The sequence below is a fragment of the Protopterus annectens genome, chromosome 1.part0 (assembly GCF_019279795.1).
Source record: "Protopterus annectens isolate FY-2018-M chromosome 1.part0, PAN1.0, whole genome shotgun sequence".
NCBI classification, from domain to species: domain Eukaryota; kingdom Metazoa; phylum Chordata; order Ceratodontiformes; family Protopteridae; genus Protopterus; species Protopterus annectens.
This window is the reverse complement of record NC_056725.1, coordinates 621,649,396-621,675,389: the sequence shown is the minus strand read 5'-3', so window position 1 is coordinate 621,675,389 and position 25,994 is coordinate 621,649,396. Positions and strand designations below refer to the sequence as shown.

At 41.3% G+C, this 25,994-nt stretch overlaps 1 protein-coding gene across 3 annotated transcripts in view; it reads right to left on the bottom strand.

Moving 5' to 3' along the window:
- The window catches only part of UBR2 (ubiquitin protein ligase E3 component n-recognin 2), a 5,196,118-nt gene that overhangs the window by 565,526 nt on the left and 4,604,598 nt on the right, over positions 1–25,994 (bottom strand). For all 3 annotated transcript variants that reach the window (XM_044061864.1, XM_044061881.1, XM_044061872.1), the window contains exon 41: positions 13,157–13,287. In XM_044061864.1, coding sequence (XP_043917799.1) covers positions 13,157–13,287 — 131 coding nt within the window. The remainder of the gene's footprint in view (positions 1–13,156; positions 13,288–25,994) is intronic.

Genomic DNA, 25,994 nt, shown 5'->3' with positions numbered 1-25,994 from the left:
ATGAAATATTAAAGATTCAGAGGAGTTGGATGTGGAGGCGATGTGGGTGGAGGTTTTGCCAGAGTTAAAGAGGTAGTTTATGGACTGCCAAAACTTTTGTGGGTTGTTCAGGTATTTTTCTTGGGAGGTTTGGAAGTATACTTTCTTGTCATTATTTGTTCTTTTGTTTGGTTTCTTAGTGACCGATAAGAGGTAAGGTCGACTTTGTGTTTGGTGGATTGGTATAGGGCTCTGTCTCTGTCTCTTTGTTTAATAAGGAGTTTAGTATCATTACAGAGCCAAGGTAACTTTTTGGTTTTGGTATTTATTTTTCTGGTGGGGGCCAGGCTATTTAGTACATCAAGAAATCTGTTATTGAAGAATTCCACAGCAAGGCCCAGATTTAAGCCTTTTAATGGTGACCAATCACAGTGCTGTAGTAACAGACTGAAAGTGTCGGGGGAGAAATTATTTTTATTTATTTATTTATTTTTTTACAGCGGGTCTATTTGAAGGAGCTATATGTTTGGGTTTGAAATTTTTCTGAGTAGAAAAGTTGGGGAATGATTGCTAAGGCTGATTTGAAGGCAGCTGGCTTGGCAACCCAGACTAGGCTTGTTTGTTAAAATCCAATCAAGTATTGATTCTTTTTGAGAAAGTTTGTCAGTGCGAGTGGGACAGTTAATGAGATGGGTATAATTGAAAAGACTGATAAAGGCAGTGGGGGTGTTTAGAGGAGGAAAGCCAGTCTAGATTGAAGTCACCTAAGATGATAGTTTCTTGACTGAAATTGGAGGCAGACCAAGAAAGGATAAGTTCAATGTTGGAGAGATCGTTTCAAGGGGGGAGGTACACGGCTATGATAATCACAGTTTACTGTGGATTAATTTGTAGCAGAGAGATAAGTATTTCTCTGTTGGGTATGTCAAAGTTTATCCACTTTTAGGGTCTCTCTGAACATTATGGCTATACCACCTCCTCTTTTGTTTAGTCTATCTTGCGTTATTATACTACAACCGTTGAGAGTAATTTCAGGGTCTTTGATGTGTGGTTTTAACCAGGTTTTAGTTAATACTGCTATGTCTTGAGAGTAGGTAGATAGGATAGCTAGAAATTCTGTAATTTTATTTACTAGGCACCTGAGATTGAAGTTTTGTTATAAGTAGGTCCGATTTGTTAGAAATTGGTGAGGAGGTATTTATACATTTGTTACAGAGGGACTTTGGGTTGAGGTATTATTATTAATGTTGGGGGGTGGTGCTGTGCTGAGTTATGGTTAGGTTACGGCTTGGTCCTGGGCTGGGATGGATATTGGCTTGATGCTTAATATGTGTTAGGGAGTGTAGTAGTATGTGTGTTAGTTTGGTTATTATGTGATGGAACCTGAAGGTGGGCATCTGACGGTAAGAGAATGTCAAATGTTTTGGATGGTAGAGAAGAAGGTGGGTGAAGGAGTACAGTTGTGGGCTGATGTGGCTATAAGGTTTGTTTGCGGATACAGGAGAGTAATCTGTTTGGGTAAGGGAGTTGTAATAGTAGATGTTATAATAGTGGAGGTTAGTGGCATTATAGGCTAGGAATAGAATTAATGACAACATGGAGTAATGGAAAACAGAGTAGAGAGGCAGCATAGTTGGTGGAGGTGACAAGAAAAGAAGAGGGAAAATGGAGTTGTATAGGTTAGGTGTCATGAGCTGTTGGAGGAGTGGATAAGCCCCAAGAACAGGGGTGGATATGTTAGGAGCGAGAGGTGGGATTAATTAGGTGGGAGGGGTAAGGAGAGGTGGGTATTGAGAGAGGGAATGGAGAAATGGAGGGAAAGGGTGTGGTTACCTTAAGTATAAATGTGATGAAAGGGGAGTGGGAATGGGGGTAGGGGAGCAGAGTGAGCCCGAGTGTAGCGAGGGCAAACAGAGCAGGTTGGGCCAAAACTAGACTGTCTGGAGGCAAAAAGGGCCACAACTCGACTGCCTGGAGGCAGAAAAAAAGAATCAGTAAAAAGTTAAGTAATGCAGATGACCTTATGTTTGTGATAGCGATCCAATAAACTAAGATTTTCAGCAGGCTTTCAATAGGACGTTTGAATTACCTTAAGTATATAATGCTTACAAAACTACACTTGATTTACCTAAGAAATAGTATGGATGGGGGGGGTCAAATAACTTGCTGCCGAAACCACACAGGGGCGAAAAAACATGCATGGAAGTCTAAAGTTAGCTGAAAATTGGAAGTGGAGTTATAGTAAAAAAAAAAAATAAATAAAACAAAACGAGATGATCACAGATGGGGAATCAAAGGAGATGGTGTCCTCAAGTGTCAAGCAACATAACCTGGGGCAGGGGCATCTGGGAAGACTAATGCAGATTTTCTCCTCCATTTCCCTGTGAGTTGTCAGCTGCATGGACAGCAGTCCTACTTCCTTTTAGCAAAGGAAACTCCTGGCACTGATGGCTTAAGTGCCTGGATGTAGAGCCTGTACTGCAATCAAACAAAACTTAGGTGTGGGGAGGAGAAGTAGAAGACTCAACAGGTGCCTGTTTGGAAGACATCTGCTGGGAGGTGGGAAAGGCAAAAAATATGTATTTTTGTAGCTTTTTAAGCAGATATCTGAGGTAGAGGCCCAATCTATGGGTGAGAAAGACAAACGTTCATGCCAAAATTCTCAACCTCCTCCCTGGCAAGAATGGTGGGAATTCAATTTTTTCTATCAGAAATTACTACACAGGCCTTCTCAGAATGCAATGTCATTATGATATCTGAAGACAACTCTTGCATTGCATCAGTTCAGATGGACAGGTCTAGTTCTTCAGCTGTGACAATGAGGTGGTGAATGAGCCGGTAGCTGCAGAAGAACCTCAGCAGACACAAAACCCCAAGACTAACTGGAACCATGAGCATAAGCAACATGTGTCAAGCATCCCTTACTGCCTTCTCCTCCTTTTTCCTTTGAAGAGGTGGTCTGAGGGGAAGACGATATGGATGTTGCCACTACAAATCAGGTTAAGACAAGTCACCTCTGGGGTAAGTGCTCAGGTAAGGAACCAAGTCTACTTCTAAGCATTTTTGGGATGAAACCCTGACAGATGTCAGTGTTTGATGTTATGATCTGTGCCTAGACAGAAAACATAGTGTCTGCATTAGTCCTCACAGTTCATAGGTGTATACTAGGCTAATGGCCCTGAAGCCTTTATAAGCCTAGCCCATAGAAGTGCCCTGGTATCTTGCTGCCCGATATTAGTTTGCAGTGCCTCTATCAAGTAGAGCCACTGCAGTGATCCCCAGGGTGATCTTTCTATTTCCCATCAACTCATCAAGATTTTTCTTGAAGAGGGCCAGTGAGGTATTCTGCTTGACATGTATGGGAAGTCTATTCCAGAGCATGGGCAGTCTCTGAGTTATGAACCTGTACCTCCAGCATGTTCTGTTGATTGAAGTAATGAGGTTGAGGTCTCTCGACCGTGTGGTGCAGAGGGATTTGGATTTCTTTAAATGTAGCATTTCTAACAGAGCTGGGTCAGACATGGCTTTGTAAGTCAAGGAGAGATTGTCTCTTAGTAGACAATATGAGACAGAGAACAGCTGGAGTTTTTTTTAGGCTGTCTGTGTAGGACATGTGTTTAAGGCCCAGGATCCTCTTTGTGAGGTACTTTTGTGGCCTTTCCAGCTGTTGTATGTGTCTAATGAGGTACATGCCAAATGGGGCATTATACTCGATGACTGGCCTAATGAGGAAAGAGTAGAGAGAGATGATGACCTCTTTCTTCCCCGACGCAAAACCCTTGGTAATGAGATGAGCCACATAGGACTTTCTGACCACAGTGGCAATGTGGAGGTCGGAGAGGTTGCTGTCAACCTGTGTCCCCAAATCTCTTATAACGCCTTCAGTGTTCAGTGGGCTCCTATCAATGTGGTAATTAGTGGGAAATGAGTTCTTCCCAAAGGGGATGACGACACATTTTTTGGCATTAAGCTTAAGGCCATGGTTTCAACACCAGTCACTGGTCTCAGTGAAGCCTTTCTGTAGGATGTCTACATCACTTGGGGAGTTAATAATGGCTCCCAGCTTGCAGTCATCTGTGAACTTGGTCAGTCAGAGTCCTTCCATGTTGGCCTGGACTTCTGAGAAGTTGATGCCAAACAGGAGAGGACCCAGGACCGATCCCTGTGGGACTCCACTCATGGCTGGTCGGCAGTCTGACTTGGAGTCCGCTACTTTCACACTGTGGGTTCTATCTGTGAGCCAATTTGCAACCCGCCTATTGATATAGGGGTTGATGCCTAGTTTGGTGAGTTTATCAATAATTCCTGAGTGGGGAATGGTATCAAAGGCCTTGGCCAGATCGAGGTAGGCTGTATGAACTGCCTTGCCCTCATCCACAACTCGGCTGACTGACTCAGAGAAGTCAACCAGGCTGAGCAGACATGATCTACCTTTTCAGGAAACCAAACTGCATGGGATCTAGAGTTTGGAGATTCCCTATATCCTTGTTAATTTGTGAACTTTATCTGTCACAGCAACATCTACCCTTCAAAGATGCAAGTCCTACAAAACACAACAGCATTCAACAATCAGTTATACCAAACTACAAAATTAGGGAAGAAAAAAAACATTGCCATTGAGGTATGTATCTGTTCCTAAACTCCGGAACCTGCTGCTCACATGGAGGAAATGCAAACTAAATGTGATGCAGAAAGCACACGGGCTAGTGCATTTGTGAACTGTGGTTAGAAACTTCAAAAATAGAGTAAGCAGACACACCTCACACTGGAACACAGACGTACCATGGGGCAGAGACATCACACTGAGGAGGAAAGATCCAAACCCTCTGGAAATTGTGTTAGACATACAGGGGATATCTAGCAGTCAAGTCCAGGTAATAAGGACTACTGTAACAGTGATCTAAAATGGGTAATATCCACAAATACCCAAGAGTATGGCTATAAGTATTTGTCTTACTTATCACATATATGGATGAACTACACTCTAAATTACATGTGCAACTAAGACATTCATATATTTGCCAACCATTCACAGACCAAGACTGAACGACAACTAATGGAGCCAGTCATGCTTACACTACTTCCAAACCATGCAGGAAAACATTTTCATAGTTTTACTCTAAACTCTCAAACAAGAAAATACTATGGCATTATGCTTGGAGTAACTAACTAAACTGGCTCCAAACAGCTGGGAAGCATATATTACTTAAATGCTCCATGCATTACAAAATTATTTTTTCTTCTTCTCTCTCTCTCTCCTCTGCTGATTATCATCTCCCTTTCAGCAAGCTGGCCCACTCATTTCCCCTTCATCAGAGGTAACAGCTGATTGAGGGGGGGTCATCCTTTAGGGGGTTTCCTTATTTAACCCTAACTCCTTGTCTTATGCCAAAGAACATGCTTCTAGGGTTTGGTGTAAACCTGGAGTCAGTGGTGGCATGACACTCACTTGCACAATTCTCTGAAGTCTGCTTGGGGTACATAAGTACTTATACAAATACTTCCATGCAAAAAGCCATATCCTTCTGGACCCTGTTGCATACTTAATAGCTATATAGATGCCCCCATTGTTCCCTTCTAAATTGACTTTCTGTTCTCTTTCCACAATCTCTTCTAACTTCCACAAAATGATTTTTATTGTTATCATGCAATATTTTCCATTCCACACTACTTATCCTTTTTAGCAGCAGCTTCTGTTCTAGACTGGACTAATTTTTTTTCCAGAGCTGCTCTTTCACTTAGTATATCAATCAGGGACAGTGAAAGCATGAGCTAACCTGCAGTCCAAACTTATTCTTGGCGTCCTCTCACTCTATTACTTTTTCCCTCTATAGTTATTTGCTCCCAGTACCTTGTCTACTTTGGCAGTTTTATCCAGCAAAATACATCTCTTCTAGCTTATTTTCTATATCCCTACTTAAAGTCATGCCTAATAGCAAAATATTTTTTCTGCATTCCTGTGTTGGCTTAGTTTTTAGAATACATAGTATTACATTATGTATGGTTGCTGATATTCTCCTTAAGGATTTTAATCCAAAATCCTACTCTCTCCTTACTTCTTGACCCCCCATTTCATCATCAACCTTTTCCGCTTAAGATTTAAAACCTTCTGCTTGCATTATGCATATCAGCATTAACTGTGTAACAATAAATTATCCATTCAAATCAGGTAATACTAGACCACCTTGTTCTATAGGAAGGACCAACTTATCCCATTTAACTCTTGCCATCTTCCCCTCCCAAATAACCTCCTTCAACTCTTTATTAATTTTTGTCCACAGCTTCTCCTCGGGTTGATAAAAATATGCCTGACCTATACATAAATCCAAAGGGACTTAACATATTTCACTGCTTGTATCTTACTACACACATCCATAATCAAGAACTTTGAGTTTCTCAGTCGTTGTATTATTTTTTAGGTTCATAGGTGTGTACTAGGCTAATGGCCCTGGGGCCTTTACAAACCTAGCCCATATACATGCCCTGACATTTTTTTAGTTTCTTCCCACATATCCTTAGCTGCAATAGCATAATCCTTTTTAATATACACACCTAAATACTTCATCTTAAAAATATTCCCATGAGTACTGCTGAACCAGTTCATGTGTGGATACCTAGTTTACCACTATACACTTTGATTTATCTTCATACATTTTGTACCCAGAAAAGACATGATCAACAAACATTCATCTTGTGATAAGGAGAATGTAGTCAAAATGACCAACAGTATCAAGCAGAAAGAAATAATAAAGCAAGCACCTGCCAATGCAAGTTATACAGAGGGCACAAAGTAGCCCAAACTAGTGGGACCGCCATCATGAGGCACTGTGTTGGTTTGTCCAGGGGTAAACACTACTGAGAAAAATACAGAAGGCCTCTTGAACTACATAATGTCAGAAAGCCTAGCAGTTACAGTCTATGGCTCCATGTCACTCAAGCAAATTTCATTTGAAGTAGAAATTAAATAAAGCTTTTACATCAGGACAAATCCTTTTCATCCCCATGCAGGGGACTACACCCTCTGCACAACTTTAGTTATGTACCCACTTTGAATGACACTCCACCCTATGGAAAGGGGATCCCCTACTCAAAAAAAGGCTGATGACAGTAATTTTTCACACCTGGTGAAGTCTACCTTAGAAATCATCTCAATCACAATTTACTACAACAGATTTGTACCTAAATAGCTCTGAACTAAGACTTACTTAGCACATAAATCTTTTTAGCCTTAGACTTATGTTTTTGTGTACTCTGATTTTCTGCACTTCACAGCAGCTGCAAAACCTCAAAATGTAATTAAATGCAGGATACCACAAGTTAATTTTAGTACAAGATTAGTGTTAACTGATCATCTTGACGTTTCTGTAAAGAACCAGCTATTCATTTAGGTTCATAGGTTGATACTAGGCTATCTGCCCTAGGGCATCTATAAGCCTAGCCAGAGTGTGTTTGGCTTTCGCCACCCTTTTAGATTAGCTGACTGTGCCTCTGTATAGTAGGTCACAGAAGATAGCCCTTTTAAGGTTAGTTTACTGTGCCTCTGTCTAGTAGGGACACAGAAGAGCTCCCAGAAGTAAACCTACGATCTCCCATCCACTCGTCAAGATTTCTCTTGCAGAGGGTCATTGAGGGGCTCTGCCTAACATGAATTGGGATTTTGTTCTAGAGTGAGGGGAGCCTCTGGGATATGAATATGTCCCTCCAGCATGTCCTATTTATTTCTGTGCTGAGGTTTAAGTCCCTGGAGCATGTAGCTCTAAGGGATTTGGATTTCCTGAGGTGGAGCATGTCCATTAATTCTGGTTTGGACATGGCTTTATACGTCAGGCACAGATCGCCTCTGAGTAGGTGGTAAGCAACTGAGTAGAGCTGGAGTTTCTTTAGCCTAACTGCATAGGGCATCTGAGTCCCTTGATCCTCTTGGTGAGGTACTTTTTGGGTCTTTCCAGTTGCTGCAGGTGTCGGGTAAGGTACATCCCAAATGGGGCATTCTATTCAATTATGGGCCTGATGAGTGATGAGTAGAGGGGCACAATGACCTCTCTTGATCTGGATGTGAACCCTTTCGTGATGAGGTGGGCTATATAGAAGGTCTTTCTAACCACTTTGGCAACGTGATTATCAAAGGAGAGATTGCTATCTACTTGGGTCCCCAAATCCCTAATTACTTCTTCCGCACTTAATGGATTACCACCTATGTGGTAATTTGTGGGCACTTTGTTTTTCCCAAAGGGGATGACTATGCACATTTTGGCATTTAGCTTTAGGCCATGGCTCTGGCACCAGTTATACGTCTCTCTGAGACCCCTTTGGAGGATGCTTGTGTCAGTCGGCGAGTCGATTATGGCACCCAGTTTGCAGTCATCTGCGAACATGGTCAGCCATAGTCCTCCCGTGTTAGCCTGTACCTCAGAGAAATATATACCGAGCAAGAGAGCTCCCAGGACTGAGCCTTGTGGGACGCCACTTGTAACTGGTTTAGAGTCTGACATGGCACCTGCAATTCTGACCATGTGGGTTCTATCCCTGAGCCAGTTTGCAACCCATCTTGTGACATAGGGGTTGATATTTAAGCTGGTGAGCTTATTTATGATGCCCGAGTGGGGTATTGTGTCGAAGGCTTTTGCGAGGTCCAGGTAGGCTGTGTGGACTACCTTCCCTTCATCTATGGCCTTGGTGACTGTTTCAAAGAAGTCGACCAGGTTCAAGAGGCAAGATCTGCCCTTAACAAAGCCGAATTGGGTAGGATCCAGTGTTTGGAGGTTCGCAATGTCTTTGTTTATGAGTTCCATGATGATACGCTCCACAGCTTTGCAGACCAGGCTAGTCAGGCTTATAGGGCGATAGTTTCCGGGGTCCGTTGTGGCACCACCTTTGTGGAGTGGGACCACTGTTGCTGTACGCCATTCCTTGGGTACATATCCTGTAGTAAAGGCTGAGATTGAACAGTGACTTTATGTGAGGGTTCAGTTCTTCTTGGAGCTCGTGTAAGACGCAGCCCGGGACACCATCCGGTCCCATTGATGCTGTGTTTTTTGCTTTGGAGAGGGCAGCTCTCACCTGTGCATCTGTGATGTCAGGGAGGCTGCACTCTATTGGGATAGACATTTGCTCTTTTGGGGGGGAAAGGGGGGGAGAAATTTGCACTGAACCTGTCTGCCAGGATGTTGGCAATGTCTGTGGGTTCAGTGTATTTTTTGTCACTTTGCACTAACTCAGAGAATATCTGTGAGTTGCCATCCAGGTTCCTGACATAACTAAAGAAGGCCTTGTGATTATCTTTAGCATCTTGTGCAATTTTTCTTTCGAAGCTGGCCTTAGATGATTTTATGAGGGATCGTAGTTTCTTGCTAGTACTGATCAGAGATACCTTCCCTTTTTGGGATTTTGCTCTATCATGTAGTAGCTTCCTCTTTCTGTTGTATAGCTTATTTATGGCTGGGGTCCACCAGACAGGTCTCCTGCCTTTGGAGGAGTGAGTCTTGGTTTTATTTGGGATAGCACGATCCATGCATTCCTGTAGGTGTCCATAGAATGTGTTTGTAAAGGATTCTGCGGTTTGGGCCGTATTTTCCACTGGCCCGAGGGCTTTGAAGGATTCCACCTCGGTTTTGAAAAGTGTGAAGTTTGCTTTTGAGAAGTTCGTCACCGTGGTTTCCTTGGCTGGGGGTGGGGACGGGATATGGATGTCCAGTGAGATTAATTTATGGTCAGATCTTACCAATGAGGGGTATACCTCTGGTATGGAACATAGAGTCCCCATGTTGGTGATGATCAGGTCCAATATGTTTTCCCCTCTTGTGGGAGTGGTGACCAGTTGTTCCATAGCATTTGAGTTTATAAATTCTAAGAACCGTTGGGCAAGGGTGTTGGGGCTTGAGTAGTGCTCCCAGTCTATGTTTGGGTAGTTGAAGTCACCCAATATGATGGTGTTTGGAGAGACCTTCATATTCTCCAGTGTTCTCAGGAAAGCTGAGTGGGGTTCCTGAGTTTGGGAGGGTGGTCTGTAGCAGGCTACAAACTGAAAGGCAGTTTTGCCCACTGTTAGTTGCACATGGATGGTCTCCGATGCTTCGTGCAGTGCCACTAACCTGGAGGTGTTGGTATCTTTGATGAATATGGATACTCCCCCTCCTTTTGTGGTTCGGTCCGAGTTTTGGGGCCGAAAAGCATGGTATGAGGTATAACCTAGTAGTGCTGGGGTGCTCTCGGGAGCCTTGAACCAGGTTTCTGTTACTGCACAGATATCGATATTCTCCATACTGAGGAGAGCCTCGAGTGCATGCATCTTGAGGTTTAGACTTCTGGCGTTGAGCAGCATTACCCTTAGTTTCTTTTTCCTTGTGTTGTCTATGGAGCTGGGTTTGTCTTTTGAGCCTTGCCTAAAAAAGGCACTATGGGGGTGGCAAGAGCCTTAGCCAATATTCGAAAGCCCAGGGGTAACAGGTGCAAGTCGTCCCTAGCGAAGTAACATGACTTGTCGAGCATGTCATCCCAGGCTGACAGACACTGGATCCCCTTTGAATGACACCAATACTTTAGCCAATTGTTAAAATTGATAATTTTGTCTTTATACTGTGGCATCATTCTTGGTGAGGGTAAGATGCTACTCAAGGTCAGGGTCATACCGGCCTGGGCTACATGATCAGAGAGCTCTTCTATGTCTCTTTTCATGTAGTCCAGGGAGGTACGTCTCAGGTCATTCACACCAGCATGGACAATGACGGAGTCATATTTGTACTTGCTTTGGAGTGACCTGAGTGCTTGTGTTATGTGGCGGATCCTGGCACCCGACAGGCAGCTTACAGAGACCTTCTCCTTGTTCAGCCTGGTGAGTGGAACGTCAGTGTGTCTGACAACAGAGTACCTATTACAAGTGTATTAGGTGTGTTGTTTAGCCTTAAGGGCTGTGACTGTGTGGCACACTGACTTTGTGAACTATGTGATACGTGGGTATTATGGGGTAGCGGTTGCTTGGATGTCTGCTTTGGAGGTCTCTGCTGCTTGGGCAGATTTTTATTTAGAGCCTCCGAGTATGTTTTTGTGTGTTTATGTGTTTGGTTTTCTGTTGCGATAGGTCTATGTGAGACTGGATTTGTGGTGTGTGTGGTTACCTTCTCCTCCTGACTGACTGCGCCAGTACTGGGTTGAGAGAGCTCAACCTCCAGTTTGGCTATATAGTTGCATCTCTCACATATATTTGAGCTTGTTGGGAGAAGGAGAGGGTGGTCTGTGTACATAAGGCAGTTGTAACATTGCCTCAAGATTCCCAGATTCACCAGCTGGACTGGAGAGTAAACCTGAAACTGACTTTTGGACATGCCAGAATAGTATAAGGAACTACTTTTTGACTGATCAAAAAGGACCAATAGGGAGCCAAGTACTTAAAGGGAGTATAAGAGGGTGTAGTGCTTTAGTTTATTAGTGCTTACTTATAAGATTACTTATACGAGCAACTGCAGGGCTTTAGAATGAAAATATAGTGCTTACTTTGAGATTTAGAACAGTTCTAAGGGAAAAAGTGAAGAGCAGACTTTGTGGAGCCGGGAATAGTTTAAACCCATTTAAGTGGCGCTGCCCGATGCTGCTCTATGCGCAAAATCGTGCAAAACTGCGCAAATGCGGGTTTTAAAGCAGGGAAACTGAATGAGATAGGAATTGACCCAAAACAGCCAATAAGCTACTAGTTTCAGGGCTGAGACCACTCCTCCAGGGACAGATAGGCTGCTCAAAGCTCCTCACTCACTGGTGAACAGAGAAGCTTCCTCCTATCCAAGTAAGGATATGGGCAACACAGGAAACTATACCACAGTCTGGAATTCAGCAAAACCTGAAATCTGGACTAATCTATTTCAGCAAAGGCGGGAAAAGAGAATATATATATTTTTTTTGTTTTTTTCAGGAAACAGCAGAAAAACACACAGAAAACACAGTAAATGCTATAAACAGGCTAGCGCACTTTAGTGTGTAGTCTACAACAGTTATACAATACAAAAATGACTTAAATGGATATAAAACAAGTGCAAAAACTGTAAAAAGCAGAAGGCAAATGCAACTTAAACTTTTTAAAGTACAGATCAGTTAGAAATTCGCTTTTTAGGCAGGAAAAGGCAGTCGGAGCAAAAAAACAGAGAAAAAATACTTAAATCTGGAAAAGTCTCTCTTGCGACTCTCTGTTGCCTGTATCACTCCACAGGACACCATGAGGAGCTGTGCGGAGTTGTATACTGGTGTAAAACCACGCAAATGCGGGTTTTAAAGCAGGGAAACTGAAAGAGATAGGAATTGACGCAAAACGGCTAATAAGCTACTAGTTTCAGGGCTGAGACTACTCCTCCGGGGACAGATAGGCTGCTCAAAGCTCCCCACTCCCACTGGTGAACAGAGAAGCTTCCTCCTATCCAAGTAAGGATATGGGCAACACAGGAAACTATACCACAGTCCGGAATTTAGCAAAACCTGAAATCTGGAATAATCTAGTTCAGCAAAGGTGGGAAAAAGAAAATATTTTTTTTTTTTTTCAGGAAACAGCAGAAAAACACACAGAAAACACTGTAAATGCTATAAACAGGCTAGCGCACTTTAGTGTGTAGCCTACAACAGTTATACAATACAAAAACGACTTAAATTGATATAAAACAAGTGTAAAAACTACTACTCTGAGCCCACCAAACCCACAACCCCCAAACCTTTTTGCACTTAGTCCACTCTATAATCATGAATCACATTCCCAAATGATCTGCAAAGCCTAGAACAATCACTTATTATCAAAACGACACATTAAAATTAGAATTTATCAACGACGAATATACAGACTGATCAATGGTCTGTTGGCATCAGTCCTGTTCACATGCAAAAATCCACTTCAAGTTTAAATTGTTTTTCTCTATCTTTCAATTTTACATAGGTTGCAGTTCTAAGACCTACAATACTCCACTATAAGTTTCCTTCTGTCACCCTGATCTTCTTTCACACTGTGTACCACATACTCCACAAAAATCAAGTCTGCCATCCAGAACAGCCGCCCTTCCCTTAAGACAAGCACAGAGGTAGCAATCTGTATTTCTGGAATGCCACACAACAGTTTGCATGATAAATGGTTAAGCTCACAGGTACATTACCATATTTAATTTCCTTAATAGTAACCAAATATATGTAATTTCTAGAAAATATTTACCCCGAAGCTCTGCTGGTGGTGGAACTCCACTGAGATAATGAAAAAATAATGCTGAACATCGCAGAAATGGAAGAATCCCAGCTTTCAAATTATGCCACAGGTGCCATCCAGAAGATCTTTCTTTCAAAGCACTAGAGAAAATACAGTGTACAACAAACATAATAATTATGGTTATTTACAAAAAAGGAAATCATGATACAGTATTATTTCTACTTACTCACAAAATTAAAACTAAATTTCTCATCATTTGAGGGAATCAGATGTAGTCTGGAGGCTGGGATTAGCTGTCTTTGATAAAATATATAGGCCCAAGCCAAATCTTTGGGGTTACAGTAACATATTTTGAAGCTGACCACATTTTTATGCTTTTAATCATTACCAAATGGCAGAAATATTTTAAGAACCACCTGTAAGAAGTAATAAATAGGTCATTGCCTACCATTCACCCACTTGCAGAGATGCACAGACATGTTACATCTCTCTATCTCTAAGAAAAGTAACACACTGTACTAGTGAGTGATATCAAACCTATTACCACATCTAGCCTGATGATCTCCTTAAATAAGGCATCGTCAAAGGCATTTGATACTGTTTTGCACCAGAAAATGCTCATTCAACTCTCCTCAATAAGACTTTCACAGTACTCCTTGCTGTGGTTCCTTAGTCACCTATCTGTAAGGCAACAAGCCATTAAATGGCAATAAACCTATTCATGTTTTCAACCAGTTACTGCAGGTGTCCCTCAGGGCTCTATGCTGGTTAATCTAATATTTAATATATTTATTAATGACCTCCACACCTCCACTCACCATGGTAGTTTACTTCAGTATGCAGATGACTCAACATTAATTTGTGCGGCCTCAACAATAAAGAAGCTCCAAGACATTACCCAAACATCTTTCTCCTCTGTAGAAACTTGGGTCAAAAAAATCAAACCTTCGACTCAACCCCAAGAAAACAAAGTTAATGCTTTTCACCTCAAAAAGTTGCCAAAAATCAAAATCAATGATTTACAATAAAGTCAGCAAATAATACTGTCGTTGAAACTGTAACTCAAAGTAAACTTCTAGGCATTATAATAGATGACAGTTTCAGATATGACCAACATATACTGCACACCGTTAAATCTACACAACAGAAACTAGGCTCCCTTTACAGGATCAAAGGATTCCTTACAGACAGCGCAAGAAAAACTCCTGCCACCAGCTTCTAACTGCCGACTCTTTTATATGCTGCTCCTATCCTAACAAACAATACTCAAAGAAAGAAACTAGCTACAATAAAATAGCTAAATTTGCCATGTCTCCAACATAGTACCCACCATTGTCTTAGATTAAAGTAATTAAACTGGCTTGAACTGCACAACTATCTAACATATTAACAACTGACTACAGCACACAAACTCATCCAAAATGCCCTGCGCTACAAAACTTAATACTACCCTACTCTCCAGCAAGGGACCACCATTCTAGTAACACATTTTTATTACTTACAAACAAGTCAAATAATGTTGCAGGAGACTTGCACTACTCCCAATGCATTGCTAAACTTTGGAATAGTACATAATAAAAATAAATAAAATAAAACTCTCTGGCAAACTCAGTAGTTTTAAGCCACTGCTTAAACAACATCTTAGCCAATCCTGGTCCTGTACATTTTCATCACAGGATTAAAACTTTTTCACTGTAAAATACTATCCAAATTCTATCCTTAAACATAACATTCTGAACCTCTTACTGACATGACACTTTTTATACGTAACTGCTGCCTGTACACTCCACTAAGTTGCACGTGTACTTTCTCTTTTGTAACTTCCACCTCTGTAAAATCTTATAATGTACATGTATAAATGTAACTACTGTTTGTGTATAAATGTAAATAGAAATGTAACTACTATTTGTGTATTAATGTAAACGGAAATGTAACTACTCTGTGTTGAACTGGAACTTAATATAATGTAATGTAAATAAAATGGAGCTTTTCTCCCCAGGCCTTCACTTAAAACGGGTTATTACTCAGTCGGACTTTCCTGGCAAATAAAGACAAATAAATAAAAGGAGTAGATTAAGACATTCTTTGTGAAAATGAAATAGCAGTACACTTTTGTCTTTGTGCAGTATGGACACTTACTAGGCAAAATGTTAATCAACTATAGTGTTGAGCTAGCCAAACCAGAGAGTTAAAATGTGGTAAAAGTTTCAGTCTCAACCCATGTAAAAACAAGTTATATTTGACTAAAATTATGACTTTGCCCTTATTCTGACAACAAGCTAATCTAGGTTACTGTTTTAACATCTCAGCATGGGCTACACATGGCTGAGTCACCATTATAACACACACCACCCAAGGGCTAAAAGTACAGTTGTGTCGAACTTATCAAAAAAAAACGAAATGTCATACTGATCACTACTAATGGGTTATTTTGCCATGGTAACCTGACGTCTGTCTGACATATCAAAGCGAAAAACCTATATGCTCATACATCAGGTGTATGACCTAAACCTGTGGGCACAGCAGTACATATGCAGATGTAGGAGCATAAGATTCTCAAACTATCTAAAGCCAGAAGATTCTGAGAAGCCTGAGTAAATACAGCAAAAGAAAAAAACACGGTCAACTAAAAGGAGGAGAGAGGGATTGCTCCCCCCTCAGTCCACAGCATGAATAGAACAAACAGCAATGGAGAAGGCTGGATGGGAAGCAAAACTTCAACAGTGATCAACAGCACATCTACTGTCATACTTAAGTTCTTACACAACTATGTTATGTCCTTCCTTAGATCACTGTAATATTGATGGGTAATTCCCAAATCTTAGAAGTTGGAGAGGGTGGATGGGCTGGAGACAGGAGAGCAGTTTACCCATCTCAGAATAAGGATCTGGTAAAAGAAGACCTTTACCTAAAAAATGTGCCCACTCTGGTGTTTTACAAAGGTGTGTATAGAGTACTAAGCGGCTGCTTTCAGAATGGCTCTAGAGTCAATGTCCTTGAAGAAAGCACCTGAGGAGGATACTACTCTGGTGAAGTGTGTTTTCACAGGTGAAGACAGGGGCTTGTTATGGTAGGAATAATAAAAAGAAATGGACTTTGAGATCTAGTTGGAGAATGTTTAGAGATCGGGCTGCCCAACTTGCCTTCCTGGAAGGAAACAAAAAGCTGGTCTGTTTTCCTAATGTCTTTAGTCTTATCAAGGTAGAATCTGAGTTGTCTGTGCATATCTAGGGAGTGGCGAAGCTTCTCACTCCTGTTCTGTAGCTTTGGAAAGAAAGTAGGTAAACATATAGCTTGACTGTGAGACAATTCAGTGACCACCTTGGGCATGAAAGAAGAGTTAGCCCCAAGATGGACCCTATCTTTATTGAAGATAAAGAAAGGAGGGGTGGCCATAAGAACTTAAAGCTCAGAAACCCTTCTGGCAGAAGTGAGGGCCACCAGTAAAAGTGTTTTCCAAGTACAAGACTTTAGGGAGGGGGAGGCCACTGGTTCAAAAGGTTGCAAGGCACATTTCTCGACAATAAAACCGAGATCCCAGGGTGGGTAGGATAGCCATCCTAGACGGATTTAAGTACAGGATTCCTTTTAGGAAATTACTTCTTGCGAGCAGGGGTGATTACGTGGTATGCAGGCAGAAACAGTACACAAGTGTGCCTTGACAGAGAAATAGACCAGTCCAGATTTGAGTAGTTCATACAAGGAGAACAAAAATGTAGGGACCCCTACCTGGAGGGGGCCTCATCCTTAAAATACCATACATTAAATCTTTTCTATTTGGAGATGTAAAACTTTATAGTGGTGAGTTTTTTTAACCTCTTGGAGCACCCGAAGCACGTCCTCAGAAAATTAGTGTCTAAAGAGAATTAAATTCTATCTTCCACAGCATGAAGTTGAGAGTCTGTACTCTGGGAAGAAGCAGAGAGACCTTTTTTTGAGTAAGCAAGTCCATTTTGTGGGGAACTTGTATGATTCCTGGTTAGGTGAAGAAGGAGAAAATGGTGCTGCCTAGCTCAGAAGGGAGTCCCCAACAAGATTTGTGACTGTCCCTTTGGATCTTCAGTGGAACCTTTGGGACTGGTGGGGAGAGGTATAATGGTACTTCCCCCTCCCAGCAAAAACCCATGGCTTCAATCCTCCAGAACTAGAATTGAGGAGCTTAAGCTGTCTGTTCCAAATTGAGGCAAACAAATCTGTTTGAGAAATACCCTTTCTATGGACTATGTCTAGGAAGACCTCTGTATTTAGCATCCATTCCTGAGGGTCTTGCATGGAACTATTTAGAGAATCTGCAAGCACACTATCTTCAGATGGAATGTAAACTACCTGTAGGGACAGATCTGCTTTTATAAATTGATTCCCTCCATGCCAGATGAGTTAGCCTCCACAGCTGGTACGACTTGCCACACCTCATTTGTTAATGTACCACATTACTGAGGTAAAGTCTGTGAAAATCCTGAGTAACCCTGGGTTCCATAGGTGAGAAAAAAACCTGACGGGATCAGATAAGGGTCTTTAGTTCCTTGGCACTTATGTGCTCCCCCCATCTGTTTGGGGGACTAATGGCGCTGTACTGTTGAACAGTCCATCCAGGTTCCCCAGGCCAGATCTGAAGCATCTGTGAGGTAGTGAGTGGTTGGGAGGGACGGCACTGACTTAGCTAGATCTGAGTAATTCCCCACTGTAACTCTTTCTTCAGAAAGGGCAGAGGGGATTTGGAATGCCAGCAAGTGACAAGTGTCAATATCAGAGAGATTTCAGGTACCACTGGAACTTTCTCTTTTAATTTCTCCAAGTCGTTTGGGTTTCTAATACCAAGATTGAAACAGACCCCATTCCTAAGTCAAAGTACGATTGAAGTTCATGAAATTAGTATTGTTTCAATCTTTGATGTCAGCCAGAAGTGCTCTTTGCAGCAATTGCAATGTGCCCAGTAATGACTCCTCCTGCAATTTGTATGGGGTAACATGTATTGGTAACGTATCTAAATACAATTGTAGATTTTTTTTTAGAAGACCCATTACCCCTACTACTATTGGAACTGTCTGGTATCTTTCTTTCACACTGCTCTCATTTCTGCCTGCAAATCCTGATATTTTATGACTTTGTGTCTCTCTGTACAACAAGACACTATAGTCACTGGGTGTACCAATTTCAATGATCAATGCTACTTCTGTCTTCTTTTCATGGACCACTACATCCGTTTTTCTAGCATCTATTTTTGAATTGTTGGTAATGGGTGATCCCATGTGATGTAGACTTCATCATTTTCTATGATGCTTTGTGGCTCATGTTTCCAGTGTTTTTCAGCAACTTCAATGCCACAATGCTTGCACAATCCCCAGTGCAACAATCTTGCCACATTATTATGCCTTTCAGTATACAGTCCTTCTGCCATTAGTATTGTCACAACCAGCAACGACGAGTTTCCAATTCTGTTTTACAAACCCTACATTTGTCCGTTTCTAACACATGTTCAATGGACTTTGTAAACGAACGTGTACGTAGCCCACTATCTTGAGCTGCCAATATTAACCTTTCATCTCTTGGTTTGAATTAGTCTCTCCTTAACCATTCCTGCGTTTGAGCATGAACAACATGATGTTCTTCAAGATGCTTTCCGCTCTCATTTCTGCTGCAATTATATTTATGCATTTTCCACATTTCTTGTCTTCTCACCTGATCCTTCACCTTATATTGTCTCTTTTGTTTTGTTTTTTTTGGCACATTCAGTTGCTGCCTGATTTTTATCTACTTCTGGTTTGGTTTCCATTCCTGCTTGATGCCGATATGCTTCTGCTAGATTAAGCAGAGAAGTCATCTTAGATTTATTCTCCTCATGTTTCAAAACTTTTACTACGTTTGGATCTTCTGAGATCAGCAGAAATGTGTGCAGTCTCACGATTGCAGATCTATACATATAATCAATTTCAAGGAGGCCCATCCCTCTTTTGGAATGGGGAATATATAATTTTGGTATTCACTCATTTTTATAAATCATTTTGTGAGCATGAAGCATCCTTTTTGTTTTCCTATCTAATCCATCAAACATGCTTTGGGGCCAGTCAACCACTCCAAAACTGTAAGTTAGGACAGGAAGAGCAAATTGGGTTATAGCTTAAATTTTGTTCCTAGATGTCAATGCTGCTTTCAGGATTAATTTAAGTCCTCTAAAGTATTCCTTATTAAGTTTTATTCAGATTTGTCCATGTTTTATTGTTGTTGATCCTTCATCAATTACCAAATATTTATGCACTCCCTCTTGCTCGAGTTCTTTTATATCACATTCTTGTCACAAATGATGTTTTCTTGGTGCTGCAGTTTTCCTGCTTTAAAGGTTGTATTTGCACATTTACCTAAACCAAATGATATTCTTATATCATCTGAAAAAGTTCTGACAACTTGCAGTTGTGCTTTCAGTTCCTCATCTGATGAGCTATACAGTCTTAAATCATCAACAAAGAGAAGATGAGAAGTCTTTACACTTTGCTGTTTTCTAGGAGCCAAATTATAGCCATGGCCTAAGCTAAGTAGACAGCTTAATGGGTTAAAGGCAAAACAGAACTGCAGTGGTGACAGTCACCCTGGAATACCCCCTTTGAATTTTTATCCCTGGGATAATAATTTGTCCTTTATCATGGCTTAATTGCGAAGTGGTCTGCCACTGTTTCCTGGTCACTGTAATGTAAGTGAATCAGTGTAGGGTGTATCTTATACATTTTTAAGCACTCTTTTATCCATGAATGTGGGATACTATCAAATGTAATTTTTGTAGTCAATACATGCCATACTTAGATTCTTTCCCTTTTTACAATTCTCCACTGTGACTTTAACAACAAATGATTCTTTGTTCCATATGACTTTCTTTTATTGTCCTTTTGTTCTATTGCCATAATTGAGTTTTCTTCTAAATGACTATAAACTCTCTTGGCATCAATTCCAGTGTATACCTTGTACGTCATCGGAAAACAAGTTATTGGTCTATAATTTTTAGGGTAGCTTGCAGGTTCACTCTTAAGTAGGAGCATTGTTTTTACTTTTGTTTTCTCATGTGTAGCTTGGCAAATGGTACCACAGGAATGGCTGCTGCCATGTATCCCAGGGTTAATTTACATTGCAGGAGTAGACTGAAAGGGGAGAGGGACTGACCCGTCTCCTGGAAAAGAAAGCTTGCCTTTAGACAGGTAATCAAATCTGCAACCTAAGAACACCAGATCCTGGGAGGGCGTCAGAGAAGATTTCTGCAGATCGAGGGTGAATCACAGCACAGCTTTACCATAAGTGAGAGCAAAACTGAGATGAAGCTGTAGTGTGCCCTATGAGGAAGTCTGTACAAAGAAGGCTGTCCAGGTATAGGAAACTGTATTCCCTGGATTCTGCAAAAGACAATGGCTGGAGTGAGGTATTTTGTGAAAACCCAATGAGCAGAACTCCAAAGGGTAAAACAGAGAATTGTCCTCAGAGATTTCTAACTAAGAAAATCAAGGGACTCCAGCACATGCATTAAGCAGACCAACTAACGTCCCTGTCACTATACTCAGTATTGCAAAGACTTCTTAGGGGTGACATGCTTGGCTTACAAAACAATCTCCCACCCAAACCTAATGAATTTGCTGTACATTTGCACATCAAATGGGACTAGAACTACTCATTCCAGGGACCTGAATATGGCCTGTAACTTGAACAGGACATACTGGAGGGACAGAATTGTCTCCTAGCAACTGCCACTTCTTTGGAATAGGCTGCCAATTCACATGAAGCAGAGTACCTCTATGACACTGTTCAAAACTAACCTGAATGAGTGGATGGGGCACCGTAAATTCCTACTGGTGATAGCACCCACAACCCTCCTGGACATGGGCAGTCATTACTAAATACAATCCTGGGTATTGACTAGAGTATCTGTGGTATTACATTTGGATGAAACAGCTAGGCTTGTAATGACCTCCTATGATCCGATGAAAGTGCAATGAAAAAGCAGAATCCTGAGAAAGTTTTTGCAGATGGGATGAACAGGGATATGCAGGTTTGTATCCTCCACATCTGGGGAAACTAGAAAGGTTTAAGGAAGGATCAAAGGAAGTAGAGTTTGTAGTGAGAGCATTCTGAAAGATGGTACTTCCAGAAAGGTGTTGAGGTGGGATAAGTCCAGAAAGGGCCTCCAAGTACCGTCTTTTCTGTGAACCAGAAAAAGTCCTGAATAAAATCCTTTTCTTACATGTTGGTAGGGCACCAGTTTTATGGTGCCCTGGTTGAGGAGGCCCTATAACAGGAAGGAGATGAACCTGACTGGAAAGGGGAGAGGGAATTCTCCTCAACAATAAAAATTCCCTCCAAGACATCCTGTAATCATGCTGAATGATGGGATGCACCCAGATGACTGTAGAGATGAACTCCCAGATTAGAAGGGTGAAGTAAGCCTTTTTGATAAGGGAGTTCTTGGACCAAGGGGTGGCAAACACTCAGGTGGAGCCTGACTTGTCTGGAAAAAAAAGTTTATCAGATTTGGAATCTCTGGTAGATTTGTCATGAAATATTTTCCTGGGCTGTTTCCTGCCCTACTGAAAAATCTTCTGATCCATACGAACAAGGGAAGTGTATTTAGTTGGGTAATTTCTTGGACACTCTGGTACTGACATGTGAAAAATCTGTTTAAAGTCCTGCATTATTTTACCTTCCTCTTGCAGTGTCTTGAAAAGTTCAACAGCTCCCTGTGAAGGGGAGAATCCAAAAACGTGGCCTTAACATCGTCAGGGAGGAACTGTAGACAAAGCCAATCAAATCTTTTAACAGATTCAGTACCAGCAGCCTTGGAAGAAGCATCTACAGCATCACAGCTACATTTAATGGAAAGTCATGCAACTTTTGCAGCTTCTACAGGCATGGATATCACTTGCCGATTAGTTTCAGAAGTCTTGAGATTAGCTATGGTCTTATTTAAGGCTGCTAAAATGGACAAAAGGTATTTTGTTACTTGAGTTTGGTAATTTAAAGCCCTAAAGGTAAGATTGGCACAGGTGTAAATCTTCTTAACATACCTATCCCCATGAAGCTTTGTAAGTTTGTCAGTAGAAATAGAAATAAAACCCAGAAGGATCTGCTACAGGATTCTTGTACAGAAACATAAGGTCCTCAGGGCACCTTATAAAACCTAACAGGCTTTTTGTGGGGTTGGCGGCTGAGGATCAGGAGAATTAGGAGTGGATGCAACAGCATCCAGGAAGGCCTCCAAGACTGGAAGAACAAGTGAAGGTGCAGGAACCCCTACTTCTTAGCAAATGGCAGCATCTTTTTGTCAGTCATCCTCTTTGGATTCCCAATAAAAAGTTGCATCATTTTAGCCCAAATTAAATTTTCTCAATGGGGGAGTCAGGGGGCAATGTGTCCTCATCATCAGAAGCAAACTGACCAAAAAATGATTTATTATGAGTATGCTATGGAATCATCTGATTAACATTCCTCCCCATACTCCTCCTCAGACGAAGATTCATGTAGTCTCTTCTGAGAAGTGTAGAGAAGAAAGGAATGGGGGTGGGGTGGGGATTTCACAGACAAAATGGCCTTGTATAGGTCCTGTGAGAATTCCACCCATTCCTCTTCTAGAGCCATCTGAGCAAAAAAAACATCATTGTTTTTTTTTTTGCTTCTTTTTCTTAGGTGTGACATCAGCCCTCACAAAGACTGGTGGGTCAGAACCTACATAAAACCATAGTCAAAGTACTAGGCACCCCTCCCCTAACAAAGATTTGAGGAATGACATATGGTCCCCTTGAAATGATCACCCTCAGTTTCCTTTTCTCAGCCACATTGGTATGAGAAGTTTCACTGAACATGTGAGAGTTGGACATCATGCCGGCGACCAGCAGGGTTGCAGTAGTGGGTGCTTGGGAACGAGTCAGACTTACCACAGATTCCAGTAGCATCTCAATGGCGGTTTCCAAATCAGAATGGGCAGCAGACAGTTCAGGCTTAGTTTTTCTGAACTTTTTTTGCAGGTGTGAGCAGGACATCCAAGGGTTCTGCCATTCTGGTTTGTTGAGGCACTTCAGGCATTGGGTTTCTAAGTGTGAATTTAATGAAGAAAGTTGAGTATGGAAGGTTTTAGCAGCAAACAATTGGCAGATCTAGCAGTTTCTGTAATTGCGTCCTAGACAAAATAAATACTGGCAGTGAAGGTCCTTATGTGTCTTCACACCACAGTCACACTTTACACTCACTTAGCTGATATTAACAAATCTTTGTGAGAAAAATACAAGAAAAAGAATGTTTCCCAAAGGGGCACTTACTTGAATAAGTGTAGGCAATGGTAGCAGCCAACAACAATGGGGAGAACAGACAGATGGGAGTGAAGATCCTGCCTTCAGAATGACAGCAAGATAGTTTGAGGATCCTAAGCTCCTATGTTCACTTATGTACTCCATGCCCATGGCATTACGTTATACGCCAGATGTGCGTGTGTATAGAAGGCTTTTGGCTTCAGTATAATGACAAGACATCAGGTTACCTCAGTGAGATAACCCATCAGTATTGGAATACTGCAATAATAATAATAATGGTTCTCTCTTGTTCACTGTATTCTCATGGCAATATGGTTTTGAAAGAGGTGCCAATTAAGAAAAATTCCAGAAAACTGGTTGTTACTCCTTGGGATCATAATTTTGTGTTACAGAAGCTAGCTGTCTTAGGTTCATAATATAGAAGTCACTGTTGCTGATTTCTCTGACTCCTGCAAGAAGACTATCAGAGATACAAGCAGCTAGGATGGGTCAACCCTATCTCTTTTTTTTCACAGTGACAGGGTCTCTGAGAACTAAGTCTTCTTTTACTAGTGAAGTGGTATACAAGTTTAAGCTAACCATCCATGTACTGATTTTCTTTCTAGAATCCTAAAAACAAAGGAGAAAGGATACTTCTTACTGTGGATACCTACAGACAACTCGGGTACCATTTTGAAACAAACGATCTTATGGAACTCCTGCTCAGATGTTCATTGCTTGTGAGGGTAATAAGCAGGGACAATTTGCGTGAACACAGACTTTCACATATGGTCGTCAAAGGCAATCACTTTTTTATCTCGTCACAAAGTATTACAGGCAGGTTCAAAGCACACTTTACCAGGGCCTTGGCTTCAACTATGCATTTTATGCAAAGGATTGGAGTACAGAAGTATTCTAGGAGCAGTAACTTGCCTCTCTCTGCAAACTTTCTCAAATCACTAAAACATAATTTGTTTTCCAGGTCTAGGAAAAGCTGTGTTAGAATCATTCTCCAGCGACTTCGGGACCCTTGCCCTTCCACCTCCTAGTTGTTCTGAGGCATGGTAGTCTACCCATATCACTCAGAATACCACAACGATCGGACAAACTTCTACTATAATGGTACACTTACGTAAACAGTACAATGATCTTCATGTGAATCAATGCTGCAGTAATCAGTCCCTCCGTACCTCCCCCCCCCCTTTTGATGTGTTTTTCATGCCAAGGTGTGGATATGTACTTTTTATCTTCCAAGCAAACTCTGTCAGGGCTTAGCATCCCTTTTTGCAGTAGCATAAACAGAGGAGAACTAATAAATGAGACGTATACAAAGTTATACATAAAACATGTGTAAAGCAGCATAAGTAAAACATAAAAATAGTAGGAACTAAAACATTTTTTTCACATGTACTTAAAACATTATATAATTATGAATAAAGGTAGATGTGATAACATCTACAAGTACTTCTAAGCAAGCACTCTATACAAGTTGTCGGTGAGTAATTTAGTAGCAATGAGGTAATCAAACTCGAATAACCTATAACGTGGTGTGAGGTTATACGTGAGACGTTAAACTTGTATCAAGTATAGAGAAAAACATCTGCAGGGAAAGATAGAGAAGGTATGTATGACAAAAAACTAATACAGCTGAATGACAGCACAAGGACAGTGCCAAGAATTCGGAAAATGTGCTGGGAAGTTGTGTGTGTATACATTTCATATATCTGTGTACATTATACTCACAAATATATATATATATATATATATATATATATATATATATATATATATATATATATATATATATATATACACATACACACATGCACACATGCACACAATTTACCAACTGTAGTTATGATTTATGTATTAACTCACCAATTCAAAACAAAACATCTGTGGAGTGCATAGTCAAAGTGGAAACATATTTCTGGATATGGAGAATCACACAATGATGCAGAAGCACTGCCACGGGCCCACCCCTTAGCTCACCCTGGCCTTTCTTCCTCTGATTCAGACAAATATGGATGGACAATTTCCTACAGTTTTTCCTGCCAGTCTGGTTGATCCGGGCATCCTGAGACAGTGAAGCAACTGCTTCATGTACACAAACAACCATATACTACTACCACCTAGGAGCACAATTTGTGAGAGATGCAATTACATTAGGAAGCTAGAGACCATGCCCTCTCTCCCTCAAGCCAGTATATCTGGCACTGAAAAGGTTCTTAACACAATCACTACACCTCAAACACCACCCACACCCACATATGCACAGGTCCTCCACATAAACATACCCAAACAAAGGAAACCTCAGAGGCAAAAACACGTGATCTCCACAGCCCTCCACACCACATACCACACATAGTCCACACACCTGTGTCTCAGAGCCACTAAGGTTTCACCATAAACCCAACATATTAGTCATAGGAGACTCCATTGTGAGACACATAGATGTGCCTCTCACTAGGCTGGATAAGGAGAAAGTCACAGTTAGTTGTCTGTCAGGTGCCAGAATCTCTGAACAACAGGTAGTGTTATGACTCTGTCATAGTCCATGATGGTGTGAATGACTTGAGACGTACCTCTTT